This window comes from Alternaria ethzedia (genome assembly GCF_023757985.1).
Source record: "Alternaria ethzedia strain BMP 0044 chromosome Unknown scaffold_22, whole genome shotgun sequence".
Lineage (NCBI taxonomy): Eukaryota > Fungi > Ascomycota > Dothideomycetes > Pleosporales > Pleosporaceae > Alternaria > Alternaria ethzedia.
The window spans coordinates 29,776-48,124 of NW_026056215.1; the positions used below are offsets into that span (position 1 = coordinate 29,776).

At 53.0% G+C, this 18,349-nt stretch overlaps 7 protein-coding genes across 7 annotated transcripts; 3 read left to right on the plus strand and 4 right to left on the minus strand.

Annotated features, from left to right (window-relative positions):
* Window positions 1-3,253: 3,253 nt before the first annotated feature.
* Window positions 3,254-3,835, minus strand: J4E87_007676 (uncharacterized protein; the record flags this gene model as incomplete). The annotated part of the gene is made up of 1 exon (XM_049379270.1): window positions 3,254-3,835. One exon carries the CDS (start codon window positions 3,833-3,835, stop codon window positions 3,254-3,256), a length of 582 nt encoding a protein of 193 aa, XP_049230844.1.
* Window positions 3,836-4,876: 1,041 nt separating this feature from the next.
* Window positions 4,877-5,252, minus strand: J4E87_007677 (uncharacterized protein; the record flags this gene model as incomplete). The annotated part of the gene is made up of 2 exons (XM_049379271.1): window positions 4,877-4,954; window positions 5,007-5,252. 2 exons carry the CDS (start codon window positions 5,250-5,252, stop codon window positions 4,877-4,879), a joined length of 324 nt encoding a protein of 107 aa, XP_049230845.1.
* Window positions 5,253-6,388: 1,136 nt separating this feature from the next.
* Window positions 6,389-6,778, plus strand: J4E87_007678 (uncharacterized protein; the record flags this gene model as incomplete). Its single annotated transcript, XM_049379272.1, has 1 exon — window positions 6,389-6,778. The coding sequence occupies one exon, from the start codon at window positions 6,389-6,391 to the stop codon at window positions 6,776-6,778; it is 390 nt and encodes a 129-aa protein (XP_049230846.1).
* Window positions 6,779-7,087: 309 nt separating this feature from the next.
* J4E87_007679 (uncharacterized protein) lies at window positions 7,088-8,771 on the minus strand (the record flags this gene model as incomplete). The annotated part of the gene is made up of 5 exons (XM_049379273.1): window positions 7,088-7,150; window positions 7,212-7,431; window positions 7,488-8,095; window positions 8,144-8,668; window positions 8,718-8,771. The coding sequence occupies 5 exons, from the start codon at window positions 8,769-8,771 to the stop codon at window positions 7,088-7,090; spliced, it is 1,470 nt and encodes a 489-aa protein (XP_049230847.1).
* A 3,204-nt stretch (window positions 8,772-11,975) lies between these two features.
* On the minus strand, window positions 11,976-13,513 carry J4E87_007680 (uncharacterized protein; the record flags this gene model as incomplete). Its single annotated transcript, XM_049379274.1, has 2 exons — window positions 11,976-13,290; window positions 13,338-13,513. The coding sequence occupies 2 exons, from the start codon at window positions 13,511-13,513 to the stop codon at window positions 11,976-11,978; spliced, it is 1,491 nt and encodes a 496-aa protein (XP_049230848.1).
* Window positions 13,514-14,183: 670 nt separating this feature from the next.
* Window positions 14,184-15,859, plus strand: J4E87_007681 (uncharacterized protein; the record flags this gene model as incomplete). Its single annotated transcript, XM_049379275.1, has 3 exons — window positions 14,184-14,464; window positions 14,512-15,623; window positions 15,669-15,859. 3 exons carry the CDS (start codon window positions 14,184-14,186, stop codon window positions 15,857-15,859), a joined length of 1,584 nt encoding a protein of 527 aa, XP_049230849.1.
* A 347-nt stretch (window positions 15,860-16,206) lies between these two features.
* J4E87_007682 (uncharacterized protein) lies at window positions 16,207-18,024 on the plus strand (the record flags this gene model as incomplete). The annotated part of the gene is made up of 1 exon (XM_049379276.1): window positions 16,207-18,024. The coding sequence occupies one exon, from the start codon at window positions 16,207-16,209 to the stop codon at window positions 18,022-18,024; it is 1,818 nt and encodes a 605-aa protein (XP_049230850.1).
* Window positions 18,025-18,349: the final 325 nt, after the last annotated feature.

Consider the following 18,349-nt stretch of genomic DNA (forward strand, 5'->3'; position numbering starts at 1 on the left):
TATTTGGCCATGAGACGTAAGATGACCGCGATGGTAGACAAAGCGATCGAGCTGACTGATAAAGCGATTGTCCAGACCTGCAGTCCAGTTTCGATTGTGAAAGCCATACTGAGCGAAAAAGCGCCTTGCGAATGACAAAAGTTCAACGGTAGATAGAGAATGCGAAAAGACCGCTTCCTCGAGTCATGACGGGGGCTTCAAATACAGACGTTGCAAGCTCGACAACATTACAATGACGATTGTCTACCTCTACTCCTTTCCAACGGACGCAAGCCACTCGAATCTTCCGAACGGTGAGCACTCGTCCCTTTCAAAGGGAGGACATCCGAAGAGTTCACTCGGTCTCGGCATTGAATTTCTCCAAAGGGATCTCTGTATACTGCAAATTTCATGCTTAGTGTATCATGCAACGACGGCCCAATCGAGAACGGATGCATAACGTAGATGCAGTGAGACACATGAGTGGTCCGTGGGATGATCCGCGGAGTCCACTCGATCGCGGCGTTGGATGTTCCCAAAGGGATCTCTGTATACTGTAAAGTTCATGTTGGTGTATTATGCAGCGATGGCCAAATCGAAATCGGATGCATCATGTAGATGCAGAGTGGTCCGTGGGAAGATCGAGGTATGTTATAGCGGGCCGCGGGAGTAGTTCGTGATCGGAGCGGACCTGGCCACCGGGAAGATGGGATCAGAGGCCACCCTCAAGATATGCAACTTCAAAGAAACGACTAGCTGTCGCATCTGAATTATATGACGAATGCGCAACAAAATGTGCGCATAAAATGTGCAATTAGTATCCTGCTAGGCACTGAGAGCAGCGCATGCTGAATGTCCAGGATGATAGTTGTGGTGAAGGGAGCGCAGGCAGGAAGGCAGCGGGCGAGACCAGTTTGTGGATCCCCGCTTTTAGAATCAACGCTTTACCAGACCAGGACTAGCCCGAGATGAACGGTCAGCTCTCGCGCCTCTTACACGTCGCGTGCCTCAGCTCACAACAGCAACCAATATCTTCAAGGCGCGTATCAGCTTATTGTTCTCATCTCATGCATTGAATGTCGCCCCCGAATAGCGGTGTCATTGCACCGTTGATGATCATCTCCCTCATCGGAAACAAGAGGTCGAACTGCCCCAACCCCTAGCCATGCCAGCGCATGGTCTTCTCGGGCTGCCATTGGTATTATTCCGCATGATTGTAGAGATTGTAAGCGCCCTTATGGTTTGGCCGAGCATGCAATCGACTGAAGCCGGCATAGCTTCACGACGACGATGCGAAATCGCTGTATTCACTGCGATGTGTGTCCAGCGTATGCCGCGAGGAATCCGACATGTTACTCTTTCGTAGCATCCGTCTAAAAGACCATTTAGATCTCGTCGAGCTAGAATCTGACATAACCCTCGACCTGTACATGGATCAAGCTATTGTTGTCCAGGAAGAGTTTTGGTTGCAGAAAGTAACTAAGAACCTGCTGCAATGCATACTGGATAAGAATAGATCCATCGCGAGACATTTCAGACATCTGGAGATCGGCGCCTTCCATCAGGGCTTCTTCGATGAGGCGCTCACGCCTGTTCTGGAGGATGTATTGACGATGACGACTGGCCTGCAGTCTTTGAGGTTCGGCTGAACCCTTGGTGATATACTTGTATACTAACTTGGCATAGCTGGGGCACGAGCATACCTATACCAGAGGGTGCCCTCCACCTGTTTCACACTATGCATCCCACGGCTCGCCTGCACGTGACGAATCTCGAGCGGGAAGGGAAGCCTCTGGATCGACGTCTACTCTCGTCACCGCAGCTTCACTCCCTCCGGTTGAGCGTTTACTACAATGAACCAGACCAAAACCTTTCCCTAGAGGGTTGTCGCAGCGAGCTCCAAATTCTGAAAGGTTACCTGATGCTCGGCAACAGCATCAAGAAACTTGATCTGAGCTTCGAAGACGCTAAGCTAACCATACATGATAAAGCGCTCGTCGGTCTCAAAGATTACACGCATGGCCCTTTGAACTTTCATTGGCAAGAAGGAGATCAATTTCCCACGCTTGAGGAGTGGGTTTTGAGCCCATCCCATCCATGGTACTGCGATGACGCAGAGCGAGACGAGCCACTCATGACTCCCGAATTACATAACCACCACATACGCAAAAGGTACTCCTCATCAAATGAGGGACATCGCAATACTCAGAGTCAGTGGGTTTTGAGCGAGAGTCACGGAGACTATGTTTACACGGCGCAACACATGGACATGTGGCATCGATGCATGGATTGGTCCCTGCTCCGCGTCCTTGATCTTGGCCGTTTGAACATGTATCCTTCATCTATGCTGCCGATAATATCGTTGAATGGCCATGTCCCGCGGCTTGAGTCTTTGATTCTCGCCGTCTTCAACTATAACGAACACGATAGGAAAGATCCAAAACGCTCACTGTCAATATTGGAAGAGTTTCTGCGAAACGATTTGGCACTCAAAAGATTGCGTCTAGAGTGGGACGGCATTCCGGACTGTCTACCAATAATATTACAACATCAAGGCTCGACGTTGCGTGGATTGGGCTTGGAAGACCTTGGCGATACAGCTCCCTGGAGCCACCAGCTCTTTCTCGACGTACTGAGCAAGGCGCCGCAACTGTGCCATCTAGACGTAAAGACGTCCAATCAACACTCTGAGTTCGAACTAGAAGGGAGGTGGTCAGGTGAAGCCGTCAACTCATCGCCATCTGAGAAGTATAAGAGCATGGAGCATATGCACATGAGCTTTCAGGTCAACAAAGCAAAAGCAGAAGCCGATGTTCTGAAACGCTTGGATATACCATACGTACTAAGGCGAGCTGGAACATACGAATTGAACGCCACAGGAGTCACTTGAATACGAGAATCACGGTAGACAAGGTCATATTCGTGTCATGTCTTCGATTCGAGGTTCGATTGTCATGTTTTAACAAAGACCTTTCGCGTACCTAGTGAAATGTCAGACCGCTCCATTTGGTCAATAGGGTGTACTCTTCTCGCTGATAGACAAGCTTATACAATTCACAATCTCGTATTCTTCGTTCTCAAAGAAATCTTGATGCTTGAACCCAAGCACAGTCGCCATTACACAACACGATATATCATCGTAATGCTGCTGCATTCTGTGAAAACCTTGTGCTCGCTATGGGTACCCACATGTTCCCTTAGTACACCTCATAATTAGCAACAACCATGAAGCCATGCACCCTCAAGAAAGGTCACAACGAATCTCCATGTCAAATCAGAGGTTGGGGAACGAGACAAGACCTTTGTCATGCGACTCAAAGATCCGCAAATCCAAGGATCTCGCGACTTCCCGTATCATGTCGATGGCGTCTAACAAATTATAACCTTGAAGAGACAGCTGTTCGATCAGCGGACACCATGTGTCCTTAAGCTTCAGCATACCACGAAGGCAATCTTCGCTCAACTCGGTGTTGAAATAGCAGTCCTGCAGCTTCAGACATTTCAACGACTCTGGTAGGTGACTGAGGTTCGTAAGTTTCTCAAACTGGATCGTTATGTGCGATAGCATTTCAAAATCGCGGAACGAAGGGTACACGTAGTGTAACGAGCCCTCCCCGTGCAGCTCGATGTCTTCTTGAAACTCCGCACTGCGCATATCGTAATAGCTGTTGAAGTGCAATTCCAGAGTCTTTAGAGTTGCTTTATGCTTTTCCAGTAGCGCGATTCCCAGATCTCGTGGCGTGACGAGGGGTTGGCTGCCTATGTCGACTGGCAACATACCTCCATGACGATTGTCATCTGGGACGACGAATTTGAATGTTTTCAAGCGAGGACATGCCTCTAGAGCTTGTCGCATTGTAGCGAGTGGCCCAAGACTCCACCACAACTCAATCGCCGATGGTGTGAGTAAGTTCGTGGCAGGATGAACATCATTACCGTCCGATACTTCGATCTCCGTAGAGAATGAATTGAACAATGGGTATCGAAGGAGCGGGATGTAGTCAACTATGTTGATTGGCTCGTTATCGAAATGCTTGTGCCTGCAGCTTGTTGAGCGAGAGCGACATGCGCAGGAATTGGTGAGACTTACAAATGGAACGTCTCCAACCTAGCGAGGAAGGCGTCACTCGAAGCTCTCATCGCATGCATCCCTTGCAGCAGTCCGAGAGGAGGCAGATTGTGTGTATCCATACGAAGATGCCGTAGATTGGGCAGACAAAGAAGTGTGTATAACACAAGCGTTTGATACAACACGTTCCGTTCGCTATCGAAATTCTGAACTTGCCATAATTTCGAGAATTCTGAGAAAGTGGGATGGCGCATAAGGTCGGGTCCTTTGTACGGGGCTGGTCGATGGTAATGTAAAGTGAGCGATCGCGTCTTCTTTGCGAGCTTGGGGCGTTCGACACAGGTCCGCAAGAAGAGCTCAAGAGATCTCATGGTCTCGGGCATCGACTGTCCTAGTACCACGCAGGTGTAGAGCGCTGGTTGCGCAACAGCTGCCAGCGCGCGGGATGTTTTGCATAATTGCCATAGTGCTCTGACATCCGACCAGCGACCGGTCTCAAGATGTGCGACAATAGAATAGAGCAATTCGTTGGATAGATCAGTGAGCTTTGCCATGGTCTGATGCGGAGTGACCGCCGGAGGTGTCGCAAGCCAGGTGCACATTATCAGGCAGCAACATTAGTAAGCGACGCTAGCTTCGCGGCATCTCGGCTGGTGGCCACAACCTTCACCTTCACCAACAATCAAGCTCACGGTATCAGTCATACAGAAAAAGCTTCTGAGTGGTACAATAGATATGAATTCAGAGATCACAACAGAAATTTAACAAACAACGGAACCCCCTTCCACTATCCCTCCCAACCAGTCCCAGCTCGCCAATGCAGACAGCCTACATCATGGCGCAAGGAGGGCACCGCTTCTTGCCGCACCTCTTCTTGTTCTCCTTGTGCTGGGTCCGCTTCATCGACTAGATGATCGTTAGCAAATACCATATTAAGCCCATTCAAAGTATGACTTACAGCGACCTTCATGTCCTCGAGGAGCTTGGCCTCCCAAGCCTCGTCCGTCTCCACAATGACTGTGGTAGCGTCGGTGCTGTCCTTGGTGATAGCGGCGGCAGCGGTGGTGGTAGCCTTGGAAGGCTCATCGGCCACGGTGACCATGGGGATGGGCATCCCGCTGGGGGGCAGGATGACGGAGGTGGACCAGGCAGTGACCTCGGGCCAGGTAGGCTCGTCGGCCACGGTGACCTGGGGGATAGGCATCCCGCTGGGAGGCAGGATGACGGAGGTATATGTAAAACCTGCCGGGGTGGTCTGAGAAGGAACCAGGCATGTTAGTTCATACTTCATGAAACAGTTGTGAAATGAATTGCTTACGGATGTGGTGAGAGCAGGCATTTTGCTTCGATTTTTGACTTTGAGATACTTTTTTGTAGATGTCTTGGGATGAAGATGGAATATTGTAAGTAGTTGGGAGGGATGAAGAGGTTTATATAGTGATATTCTCAATTCCTGCTGCGGTAGCGCACGGAACTATGTTGGTGGTGTGTGTGGGCACGAATTGCAAAAACCTCTTCGCTACCCTTGAAATGTGGTCTCACCCAACCACTCAAATCTATTGCACCCACAATGCACACCAAAGCTCTGGAAATTGGAATCATGCAAAATGAGATACCCCCTAGCCGTCCAATAGTATACCTGATATCTCATATCAGGCTGGCAGCGACAATAGTTCACCTCACCTCCCAGAGAACCCACATCTCTACCTCTGGAGAAAACAACCTGAGCGACCATCGCAATCGCACCACCCTTTGCTACCCGTGAAGCATACATTGGCTGCGCGGGGCCACTGGAAGCTTTTGAATAAGAGCCCTTGCCAACTACCCAATGATGTTCGCGATGTATGAAGCCTGGTTGGTAGCGACCGTAGTTTCCAGCACCTCGCGAAAAGCCCTCACCTCCACGCCTAGAAAGCACTACCAATCTTACTATACCGATAATACACCCAAAGCTCACCCATAGAGCATACCACAGTTGCACGCGTCCCTTACAAAGCGCTCACCACACCCATCCGCAACACCCTCACTCTGAATGGCTCCCACAGCCACCGCACTAGCCTGCCCCATACAGTACCATTATACCATCGTCCCTTCCCTCCCCACCCACTCAACCCCACGCTCCCCAATATCCTCCAAACTGCGCACCCTCGCCGCTTCTAACCTGGGGAAAAGTAGCTTAGCGCCTCCCACACAACTTGCCGTGTATATCATCTCACCTTCTACTTCCTTTCTCCATCCTTCCTTCACCTCACCTCACTTCACAGAACGCAAGTCCAGACGCATACTGCAAGCCACCTTCCCAACCCAACCCAAATACACACCCACCCACCAACCACAAAAATGCACACCCCAACCATCATCCTCATCGCGGCCGCAGCCAGCGCCGCCGTCGCCGCGCCCGTCACCACCATCAAGCCTACTGACTCAACCAAGCCCGCCAACACCGCCATCGTCGCACCTGCCTCAGCCGGTATGGTCGACACAGAAGGCCACTGCATGCACCCACCGCGTGCCGCCTTCGCCGCTCTTGATGCCGCCATGGCCGCTGGAGATGCAGCTACTGCTGCCGCCGCCGCTGCTGAAATCGCCTCTGCTGTCGCTGCCGCCCAAGCTACCACTGCCCAGGCCGCTGCCCATGCGGAAGAGGAAGAGACACAAGAGCAGTACAACAAGAAGCTCGTCAAGATGGACAAGGCGAGGGAACATGGTGTTGTTTGCACTGTTTTGTAGATGTATGGCTTTACAGTAAGTACTTCCCATGCACGCTTCCGGAATAATCCAAGCTAACACGATGGCAGTCTGGCGCATCTACCTGACGAATGGCGAGTTATACGAAGAAAGGTGATTTACATGAGAGAATGAGAGAATGGCGAGGGATACATGGCATGAGCATGGCGTTAAGGCACCGTAGTGACGTTAATCGCGATCACGGATACGAACACGAACACTGCGCTCTTAGAGGCTTTTCATCATGTCAATCTGATTCAAACATTACAAACATTCTACACTATCATGCCGTTGTGAAACGTTATATCTCTACTAACGCCCCTGCTTATACGTGATCTCACAACGATGCGCCTTCGGCGCAATAAGGAAGAAGTTCTAACACCAGATATTAGCTTACATATCACATACACACCCACAAACGCATGCATGAACTTACCTCAAACTCCATACTCTCAGGCGTCGTGCTTGCGGCCAACCGGATACCACGGCACTCGCGGAAGAAAAACGCAGTCGCATACCGCAGTTCCATGCGCGCGAGATGGATACCAATACACGAGCGCGCGCCGGCGCCAAAGGGATGAAAAGCGAGCTTCGCATCCGGCGATTGCGCTTCAGGCACCATTTCCTTGTCGGCGATCCAGCGCTGTGGGTTGAAACTATCCGGGGGTTAGCTTGAATTGCTTGCGCGATGAAGTGCAAAGGCACGACTTACGTTAAAGGATCGCTCCAGATCTTGGGGTCGCGATGCAAAGTATACGCTTGCGTATCGACCGTGACGCCCTGTGGGATGTAGTGACCAGCGAACTTGGTGCCACCTTGAGGTACCACTCTCGGCAGACTACTTGGCGCCGCACCGTAGAGTCGCAGCGTCTCTTCGATAACCGCGTTGAGCAGCGGAAGTTTGATGAGATCGTTTTCGGAAAAGTCATGCGCTAGCGCCGCGGTCTCAGCCTCGAGCGCTGCTTGCAGCTCCGGTCGCTGGAGCACCGCCCATGTGAGGTACGTCAGGGTCACTCCCGTCGTGTCGGTGCCTGCAATGATGACGTTCATGGCTTCGATTCTGACGTCCATGTCGTCAATGTGACCCTCTCCTTCCTTCTCGCAGTCCTCGATGACCTTTGCGAAGATGTTGTTTTCGCCGGTGCGCGAGCGTGCGGTTTCGACGGCTTTGCCTGCGCCGGCGAGGATGAACTCGTTTGCGTTGAACATCTCTTGGATTGCTGGGACTGGGACGAAGCGCAGGAGGCGGAGGAATGGCATCTCGACCATGATGCCAGCGCCCATTGTCAGCTTCTTCAGCACGCGCATGAATTGGTTTTGCTACGACTTGTCAGCTTTGATGTGGCATCCGTAGTCGCATCTTCATACCTCTCCTGATTCCAGCATGTTGAATGAGTCGCCAAATGCGAGGTGAGCGCTAACGTCTGAGGCAAGGAGCATCCACCAGTTATACACGTCGGCTGTCGCTTGCGTAGCATCCGCCTTGATCTTTGTAACAGCCATGAGCGCCTTGTCCCTGACGACAGACTCCCAATGCTCAACCAGGTATGTCCTGCTGAAAGATCTCGACAATAGCTTCCTCCGCGGTCCATGCTCGCGTGGATCAAGCATGGTGAACACACCGGCCTTGGGGAAGTTCGCAAGGCGGAGGTACCATTCGCTCTTCATGTACTTGGTGCCAATCTTGTGAATCTCTTTGAAGGCATCCAAGTCTGCAACGGCAACCTCGTTAGGCGATAATCGTACAATGGGTCCATATTGCTCGTGCAGGGAGTCGATGTAGAAGATGCGCTGCCCTGTTACGACTGCGCGCTTCAAGCGATAATGTGTGAATCGAGTATACCAAGGGCCTGGCAAATGCTTTGTCCGACAGGTAAGACCAACGTAGAGAAACTGTGGTCGTTAGTGCTGGGTTGCGGAAGTGATATCTTCGCTGCACTACCTTTGCTACTAGCAGACCGATTGCCAGCAAGAATGCGTAGGCGAACGAAGCCATAGTAAGATGTAGTCGCTCGGACCAGAGACAATAAAGCTGATGTAATTGCAGTACGAGCAGTTGAAGCTTGGGAGTGCTATCAGTCGACCGAGGGCTCAGTGCAGATATGCTGTCGGCACGGTACTTAAACCAGTGCTACGGATCTATACAAGTGAAAATGACCTGCTTGCACACGAAAGACGTGCTCTTATCCATCTTCATTTCTTCTTTCGCTAGACCAAACAGGATCAGCGGGCATCGTGTACCGGCATTGCTTTTGCGTACACCGGTCTACGGTCAACTGGGGACCCGACAAAGATAGCTAACGGTCCCTGTAGACCTCCGACTATCGTCCCGCAACTCTGTTGTGGCATTGCATGGGGGCACGCGAGCGGCTGTCAGGCGAAGCAGGCGAATGGCAGACGCAGGGCGCTCTTCCGCATCAAGATCTCCAGATGAAGCCTTGCCGAATCGAGTATAACGTAGATTGACCGCACCGAAACTTGCATGGTGCTCGCTGATAGATGGAGGGTATACCGGCTCGGGCCCAGGGAGCTCGTGTGAGGCGTAGGACGTTCTGGCAATGGCCCCGACAGACGATCGCACTGCCTCGACGCGAACTTCCGTTGCTGTCTCTACCCGTTCAAGGTTGGGTTCGGTCGTTGTTGATGTGCTTGATGTGGGCGAATGTCGCAGCCCGCGGAAGCCGAAGCCAGCAAAGGTAGTACCAATCCGATAGTTCATAGGATTCGCAGAGTGCGTTTGGCCTGCTACCCAATCTCCGCAATGCGGGGATACTGTAAAATAATAAATGTGGAGGCTAGATAGAGGTTAGCAGAAGCGCTAGAGGCACATCACCGCCATGATCGCCGTTGGCTTACCGCAAGCTTCGAGTCAACGTTCCACAAGCCATACCCTTGTACCCCGCCAGCTCGTATCCAGGATAGCGTTGTTGAAGCGAGTATCTCCGGGCGCTGCATAGTCGGAACAAGAGGCGCGTGCCGATGTGGTCCACGCGAACGCAGCCGGGAATCAAGGGAACCGTGGCCGGGTTGGGTGTTGCGGTGCGGCTTGCTTCTGACGGTACCTAATTTTTGGTAGACTTTTGAATGCATTGTATACCTCAAACCCACCTTCCTCGAAGACTCCCATTAGTGTGACTGTGCAAACGTGAGAGGAATACTTACTACCCTTCTACGAGTATACTTCTCCAAGCATACTCCTACTACCTAATACCCTTGATACCCTCAACACCCTTACATAGAAAAGTGATATCCCCCACCACCCCTCCGCCTCCCCTCCTCCTCCCCGCCACCTCCCCCACCCACCCTAGATGCCTCGTATCCGGCTGAGCTTCTGCACACTTCACTAGGCGTACCGGCTTCTCAGCGGACAGGCAAACACCAGGTACGATGGCGTCGTTGAAAGGTCTGGCCGCGAAAAAAGTCAGCCCAGGCCGTCATTGTGACAGGTCGTTGATTACATATGGCGGCGCATGCTGGGCTGTCGCGATGCGTTGCGTTGACCCCGCGCAGTCGGCCAGCCATGCGCGCAATCCCGATTGCTGTGGCTGAACGCATGACTTCCGGACCGCAACTGTTGCTGCAAATGGGTTACCGGGTATCGACATGCGGATGTGACAGCGGACGGGCCGATGGAAAATGCTGAATGTGAGATGGACGAAGGTGGTTGAATTCGGGGAGCACATGTATCACCCACGGAAGGAGGTCGTGACGTCAACCGTTACCTGTCGCTGGAGCGGGTGTTGCCCGTCGCTATTCGCATGGCTGGGTATAGCTTGAATGATGCTAAGCATTACTTGGGTATATCATACTACCATTGACATATCATCTTGCTGCAGGTGTATGTCACGTGCCCTGATGAGCGACTGCCCAGGTGGCTCTTGCCTGCTTTCCACGGTAGCCGTGAAGGCTGTCCCTACAGCGCTGCACGCGGCCGAACCGTCCAGATGTCAATAGCTGTTCCGCACCCAGTCAATGGAAATGCCAAAATCCGCCACAACACGGGCTGTGAATCCCTGTTCATTGCCTCAAACCCGCATCTGCGAATAGCACTCCTAGATGTATGCAATTACATTCTGATCCGATACCTCACCCGTGTATGTCAGCTTACTAAACGAGAAGGGTATTAGAGCTCACGATCGAGGCAACGCAACCGGATTTTAGCTAACATGCGCTGGGAGAACGAGCAATCCATCAGGCTACACAAAAAGCCATTCCAAGGTTTTTTGTCAAATCAATCCAGGGATATCACGGCACCATAGCATATAACTCTTAACGAAGCAGTCTCTTCGCGCTTTCAGCCAGTTCTTCACTCATTACCACGACCCACCAAAGAATACAGCAATGCAGCATCCATCTTCCCGCCAAATTCCAGATCCCATCAATACCTACCCTTCCATCAACTCCTCATCCCGAAGAAGACGCCCATGCCATCTCCAACAACTCTTACACGTCACCTTCAAACACGGCGTCTCATACGTAATCTTATTCTGCCACACCCCCTTCCTTTGTCTCTTGGGTCCGCCGTAATGGAAGCGGAATAGCTTTACCTTGCAAGACTTCACACCATTTCCTGCGTCTTTGGGTTTACGTTGCTTCGCTTCGCGGATCTTGTTGGACGGAGAAGGAGGTAGTGATAGGCATCGTAACTTCAGAGTCAGCTTCCGTGGTGCGTTCTCGTTATTTGTTTTGTGTAGCGGCGTTGAGGGAGGGGGAGAGTATGCGTTCCATATGTGTGCCGGTATTCTGATCCTCAGCCGCGTTTTATCTGGAGGGCTGGGATTTGCGACAAGCGTGGTGGGCTGGTACTCATTCCACATGCGCTTTGGTATCCTGATCTTTAGGCCCATCATGTCTGTGATTAGGTCGGCTATCGCGACCCTTTCATCGGGATGTTGTTTGACTAGGCTCATTCGTTGCGCTGTCGAGCTTGCTGTTTCCTCCATCATTGCGGTGCTACAAATGTGTTGCTAGCTGAGAAGTTTGTTAGAGTATTTGTTGGGTGCTTGATAGCTTGCATGTGCGGTAAGCCAGAGATCAATGACAGCATGGCTGCCGGAACAAAGGTGTTTCAGATTGTTGAGATGAATGCCATTGTCTTGCCCATGACCAAATGTCTTTCTCTAATGATACCCCGCGTAAATGCTCATGATGCGATGCTGAATGCTAGATGATAGTATGAAAGTCGCGTGAGAACAATCGTCTACTCGTAACACTGGTCCCAAAGACCACCACTCCTCGCAAAGCTCTGGCTCTCCACAAATTTACTCAAGGTACACCTTCCGAACTTGTCGCCGCCGCAAAACTCTAATGGGTGCACGCGATCGTTCACAATGACACGAACCGACTCTTCCTTCGCATGCCTGCACTGCAGCTTCTCCACGTAGAGTCGGGCTGCGAAAGGTACACTCCACGCTGCTGAGTAGCCATGTGTCTTCTTTGTATCCTCGATGGTCGTGTTCGACAGCGGCTTCGTTTTGTTGTAAAGTCCGAGCGCAGCCAAAACACCGCTGATGTCGTTGTCGTGGCTGAAGTCGGCGTAAACCTTGCGGTCGAGCGGGAACGTCTTGGGATCGGAGTCGAGCGTGCGGTTCGTGTTGGTGTTGTCGTCGACAGGCTTGTTAGTCAGACGCGCCAACAGCTCGTTGACGTAGCCGACGCCCTGCGTGGGACCGAGCGGGTTGCCGACGCTGTATCCGTAGTACTTGCCCAGCGTCTGGAAGTAGTCATACTCGCGCCATTCCTTCACCTTGAAGATCTTGCAGAAGTCGGACAGCTTTGCAGACGGGTGTGCTAGTGTATCGAAGGGGCACATATCCATCAGATAGACGATGGACGTCGCGCTAAGGTTCGTTCCAAGAGCTGAGTTGATGCGTTCTTGGATGGGTGGGACGAACTTGTCGGCCCATACCTGCTGCGCCCTGAGTCCGAGACCGTGATGTGGGCCGCCCTCGAAGGCGGGACAGACGTCGTGGGAGAGGGTGTTGTTCCACGTCGGCCCTTCTGGGATCACCACGTCGATGTTTCCCGGCTCCTCTTTCAGCGACTGCGCAACGCCCATAAGCCACTTCTCCGCGGATTCGACCACGCGATGCTGGCCCCCTGACCGCACGAACGGCACGTTCCCGTCGATCAGCTTCTGGTACCGTTGGTAGAAGTGAGCCCCGGAGTTGACCATCTCCTGCCTTCCAGCATCTGTCAACTCATCCGCACCCAGGGTGTAGTCATAATCCTTCAGGAACTCGAATTCCTTCGGGTACGATGTAGTCGTGTTCTGTATTTCGGCTAAGAGAATGTGGTACGCGATCGATTTGCCCAGAGTTGGGTCGCGACCGCCGTGGCGGGAGAGGACGTTCGCAAAGGTGACTTCACAGCCCTTGGGAGGAGCTACGTCGATGTCTGAGGGGACCGAATACCAAAGCGAGTATTGGCCCCAGAAGTGCGATTTCTTCGGACTACATCGGTAGCCTTGGTCGATGGTGTCGCACGACTTCTTGGGACGAGAGAAAGTGAAGAGACTGGCGGTTGTCAGCTTTGCGTGCTCCAGCATATTGGTGCTTCGTACCCATGGACACAATACAGGACCACACATGCGCCAACCACAAGAAGGACCCGACGCCCAAAGCCTTTCGGTCGCTGTTCGCGTCGAGATCTGTTGGAAAGAGGCTCCTTCTCGCTCATTGGGAGCGGAGCATAATCTTGCGAGCGATTGTTGCGCATCCTGTTCCACGCCTGCGTCATCTAATGGATGGGTTGGGGACGATATACAATGCGAGTGGCATTGACGCGCTGCGTACTTCGGTACTAGGTGTTGTTGATGGGAATCGAGTCGTCCAAGTGACGTATGCGTGTATGGCCATCATGGTGTTCGGCAGAAGCCGTGACCGCCAAGCCGACGCCCGGGCCCCATCCTCAAACTCCGCCAGCACTCTTCAATGCCTTTGCCTTTCACTCGCTGTCATCTGATCTCGTCACATATCTCCAAGCCCATCTCCAAGAACACGCTCTTGACGCGCAATCTCCGGCTAGATACGGTCGCGTCCGCTTGCCGACACCAGTTAGGCCTGTGTGCAATTGCGCGATGTAACGCCGTTCCGTCAGCGCGAGATAGTCGTCGCTATGGCGCCTGATTGGCTTCTACCCCATGTTTTGGCCCCTGTGGAGACCACCACCGGGCCTCTTATCTGTGGATGAACCACAAGTAAGCATTGACAAGCTTCCACTGACCTGGTCGCCATGCCTGTTCGGTGCAGCCGACGTCAATGGCCGCATGGCTAAGAGCACGGCTTCGCGCATCCTTCCGGATCGCATCTTCACGTCCATGTGTTTATAGAGACTGTCTGCTCCATCATCATCTTCCGGTCGTTGGTATCACGTCGCGAGGACCCGGTAGCTGCCTGCATACGCCATCATGAAACCCGTCGAACGGCACACGCTGGACGATGAAGCCCAGTTGCAGGCACTCGGACACAAAGGCGAGTTGAAGCGCAACTTCAGTCTTTTGTCTATGCTTGGACTCGCTTTCGCCATCTTGAACTCGTGGACTGCGCTGTCATCGTCAATCGGACTGGCTTTGCCATCTGGTGGCTCTACAAGCGTCATCTGGGGACTCGTCACCGCTGGCATCTGTAACTTGTGTTTGGCCGCATCGCTGGCCGAGTTCCTGTCAGCGTATCCTACTGCTGGTGGACAGTAAGTACCTTCAGTCAGCTTTCGCATCGTCAACTCACGCATCGCAGATACCATTGGGTTGCCGTCATTACCCCGCGGAAATGGGTTCCCCTCGCTTCTTTCATCACCGGCTGGATCAACGTATCCGGATGGCTCGCCTTGACTACCTCCGGAGGCCTCCTCGCGTCCCAACTCATATCCGGCCTCATCGCGTTGTTCCACCCTGAGTTCACGCTGCACGCATGGCAGGTCTGGCTGATTTATGTCGCTTGGACTCTCATCGCCTTCGTCATCAATGCGTTCATGAACAGCCTCCTCCCCTACGTTAATCGAGGCGCATTCATCTGGTCTATCGGCGGCTTTGCGATTGTCTGCATTACAGCCCTGGCATGCTCATCTCCTAACTACGCTTCCGCCGAGTTTGTCTTCACCGAGTTCATCAACGAGACGGGATGGCCCGACGGCGTCGCCTGGCTCTTGGGCCTACTCCAGGGCGGTTTCGGACTCACCGGCTACGATGCTGTCGCGCATATGATTGAAGAGATTCCGAATGCGTCAGTCGAGGGCCCAAAGATCATGATCTACTGCGTCTGTATCGGAACTGTCACCGGCTTCATCTTCCTCATGGTCCTGCTATTCGTGTCCGGCGGCGACGCGGAAGCCATCATCTCTGCAGCTCCCGGTCCACTTCTACAGATCTTATACAACGCCACAAGCAGCAAAGTTGGAGCAGCATGCCTCTTGATGTTCCCATTGATCTGTATCCTCTTCGCGGAGATTGCCATCATGACTACCTCTAGCCGCATGACATATGCATTCGCTCGAGATGGCGGCCTTCCATTCTCCAGGGTCTTTGCCAAGGTACACCCGCGACTCGGTCAGCCGCTCAATGCTCTGATCCTGGCTGCGACCCTCACCATCCTGTTTGGATTGATCTTGATCGGGTCCAGTAGCGCTTTCAACGCTCTGATCTCATCCTCAGTCGTCGCCTTGGGCGTGAGCTACGCCATTCCCGTCGCAATCAATGTCTGCCGCGGCAGAAAGATGCTTGGACCTAGGGCCTTCGTTCTGCCTGGACCCTTGGGCTGGATCGCCAACTTGATCGGTATCGCATACACAATCATCACCACCGTTCTGTTCCTCTTCCCTCCTGAGCTCCCTGTCTCAGCGTCCAGCATGAGTAAGTTTCAGTATGAGTGTGCTTGGATCTCACTAATAACGCTAGACTACTGCGTCGTTGCTTTCGGCATCATACTGTTCATCAGTACCTTCCAATGGTTTATCGATGGGCGGAAGAACTTTACTGGACCGCGGGCGGATGTCGATCTTGAAATCTTGGAAGCTATGCAGAGCAACGAGCCAAACAGTGCTTCGCTTCAGCATGCCAAAGTTCCCGGTGACGATATCACCAAGTAATTCAAACGACCGCATGTAGCAATATTTCATCTCCATATACCCTTTCGCACTGTCTTCCCTATGGACGGGATCAGGTGCTGCTCCTTGGCGGAGCAATAAGTGAAAGCGCGAACTAACTCCCGCACAATAGTATTGACACAACGTCATGTGCAAGTGCTGAAACGCCACAATCACTACTCTCGGTATTGTTATTGATGACGTTAAAGATTCCGCACCCAATGCACCACGTCTCGACCTCTTGTTCACAGCACTCTTCCACTCACAACACTCTTTCCGATACGCTTTCCACGAACATCAACCCCATTCCACATACAGTTCCACGAGAAAGCCACTTGCCAACAGCAAAGATGTTCAACCCCATCCGCAAGCTCTTGAGTTTCTGGAGCGCCGCAGACGCGAGCGTCACCACATCGTCCAACAACGCGTCAACCAAGGATGCAGCGACTGAGAGCACAGCGTACCGCGCCGCCTGCAATCACGCCGCACCTCCTACACGCTACGCAAGCGGCGAGTTCAACACCACACCGTCTCCGCCGCCCAATGCTGCGCTATCAGGATACCTGTTTTCGCAAGTGAAGAACACCAATACGTCTACAGCGAGAATGAGCAACATCCCGCCACCGCCATTTCCCATGTTCAGTGCGCCGACTGGCAACGCCACTGACGACGCTTCTACCACATCGGACGACATCGACATGCCAGATGCTACGCCGATGTCGCCTCTGACGCCTCCAATAACACCAGCCCGTGATGGTGATGATATCCGACCTTCGGTCGAGACACCAGCCCAAGAAGACGTTCACGGCGCATCCGCCGAAGACGATGACACTCGCGAGCCGCGCAACGACACGACACCACCTCCATCTCCGGAACGTGACGACAGTCCTCATTCCCAGCCACCGCGCCAACAAGACACCCAACCTACGACAACCACATCAGAGCCCGCACCAAACTGGTTAGACGAGATCGTCATCGAAGAAGACACCCCCGAGAACGCCCTCCCAGTCGGCTACCTGGGCACATTCCGCGGTAGCCGGCACTTCATCCCCGAGTACCCCGGCATGAAACGCTGCAGCAACCAAGTCACTCACCTCCTCCTCTGCGGCCACTGGATCGCCAGCACCGAGCCCTGCGGCGCCAATTGCAAGAAGCAAGACCACAGCCACAAACAGTTCAAATGCCCAACCTGCACCGACATCGTCCGCAACATCCTCACGGGATCTTTCCAGCCCGCTGATTCAATGAGGCTGAGGGAGTTCAGGAAGCAGAAAGATATCAAGTTTCTGGCTTGCTGTGTCGAGGCGGTTGTGAGGGCGGCACCGGAAATTAAGAATGGGGTTACGGAGGCTGTGGCGGGGTTTCTCTGCAAGGATTCTGGAAGGGAGTGTGAGGTGGCGGAGAATCCGGATCCGAGTGGGAGTGATAGTATTGAGGAGATTGTAAGGGATATGCAGGAGCGGTATGAGCGGAAGCAGCGGGAGAGGAGGGCGAGAGAGGAGGAGGAGGTGAATACGCGGGAGAAGAGGGCTAGGGAGGAGGATGCGAGGGATGAGAATGGCGATGCGGGAACGAGCGCGAACGGGGATGGAGTGGAGGATCGTAAGCGTGAACGAAACGACTCCTCCGCGGGTGACGACGAGAACCACGACACCGCACCCCCTACCAACCCCAACAAGAAGCGTAAGACGTCCCTAGAAACCCACCGCGAACCCATCACACCCTCTACCCGCGGCACAAAGCGTCGCTCGCCATTCTCTCCTTCTCCCTCTCCCTCTACCCCCACTTCATCTTCAACTTCCTCCTCCTCCTCCCCCACCGCCTCACCCTTCGCCTACCTCCCCAACTCTAAACCCCCCTCCCCACCATATCCCTCACCACCCCCGAAGAAGAGGGTCTTCGAGAAGCCTGATCCTGCATTTGGTGAGGCGAGTTTCGTTATCGCACCACCTCATGTCGTCGGGCCGCTTATGCGGAAAAGGCATGCTGATGTTTATGTTGAGGGTGCTATTGAGCGGGAGAGTAAGCGGAGGAGGGAGGCTCGTGAGGCAGAGAAGGAGGGTAGTGTAGAGAACGGAATGGGGAGCGAGAGGACGAGGGCGAGGAGTTTTGAGGCTTTTAGAAGGGCGTGGGACGATAGGGACGAGGAAGAGGATTGTGAGCTATAAGGGTTTGTACTAGAGACGTGAAGTTGAAGAACTTTGAGAGGTGTCGATGACGGATATTATTAACGGTTCTGCGAGGGTGAAGTTTGTCGGAGGCGGTGCATTTGCCTCCATGCGTATTGCTTTTATTCTTTTGCGGCTGATGACGTTGCGATTCTAGGGACTAGCACGCATGTATCAGTCGCTGTGGCAGCGCGGCGTTTTGCTTGAATAGAAAGAGTGTAGCGAGGCACCTCAGTCGCTGCAGTATTCAACACTCTCTAGGTAAAACTTCAAATCGTAGAAAGAATCCTCTCCACACAGACATCCTCATTATCATCCCCATAAT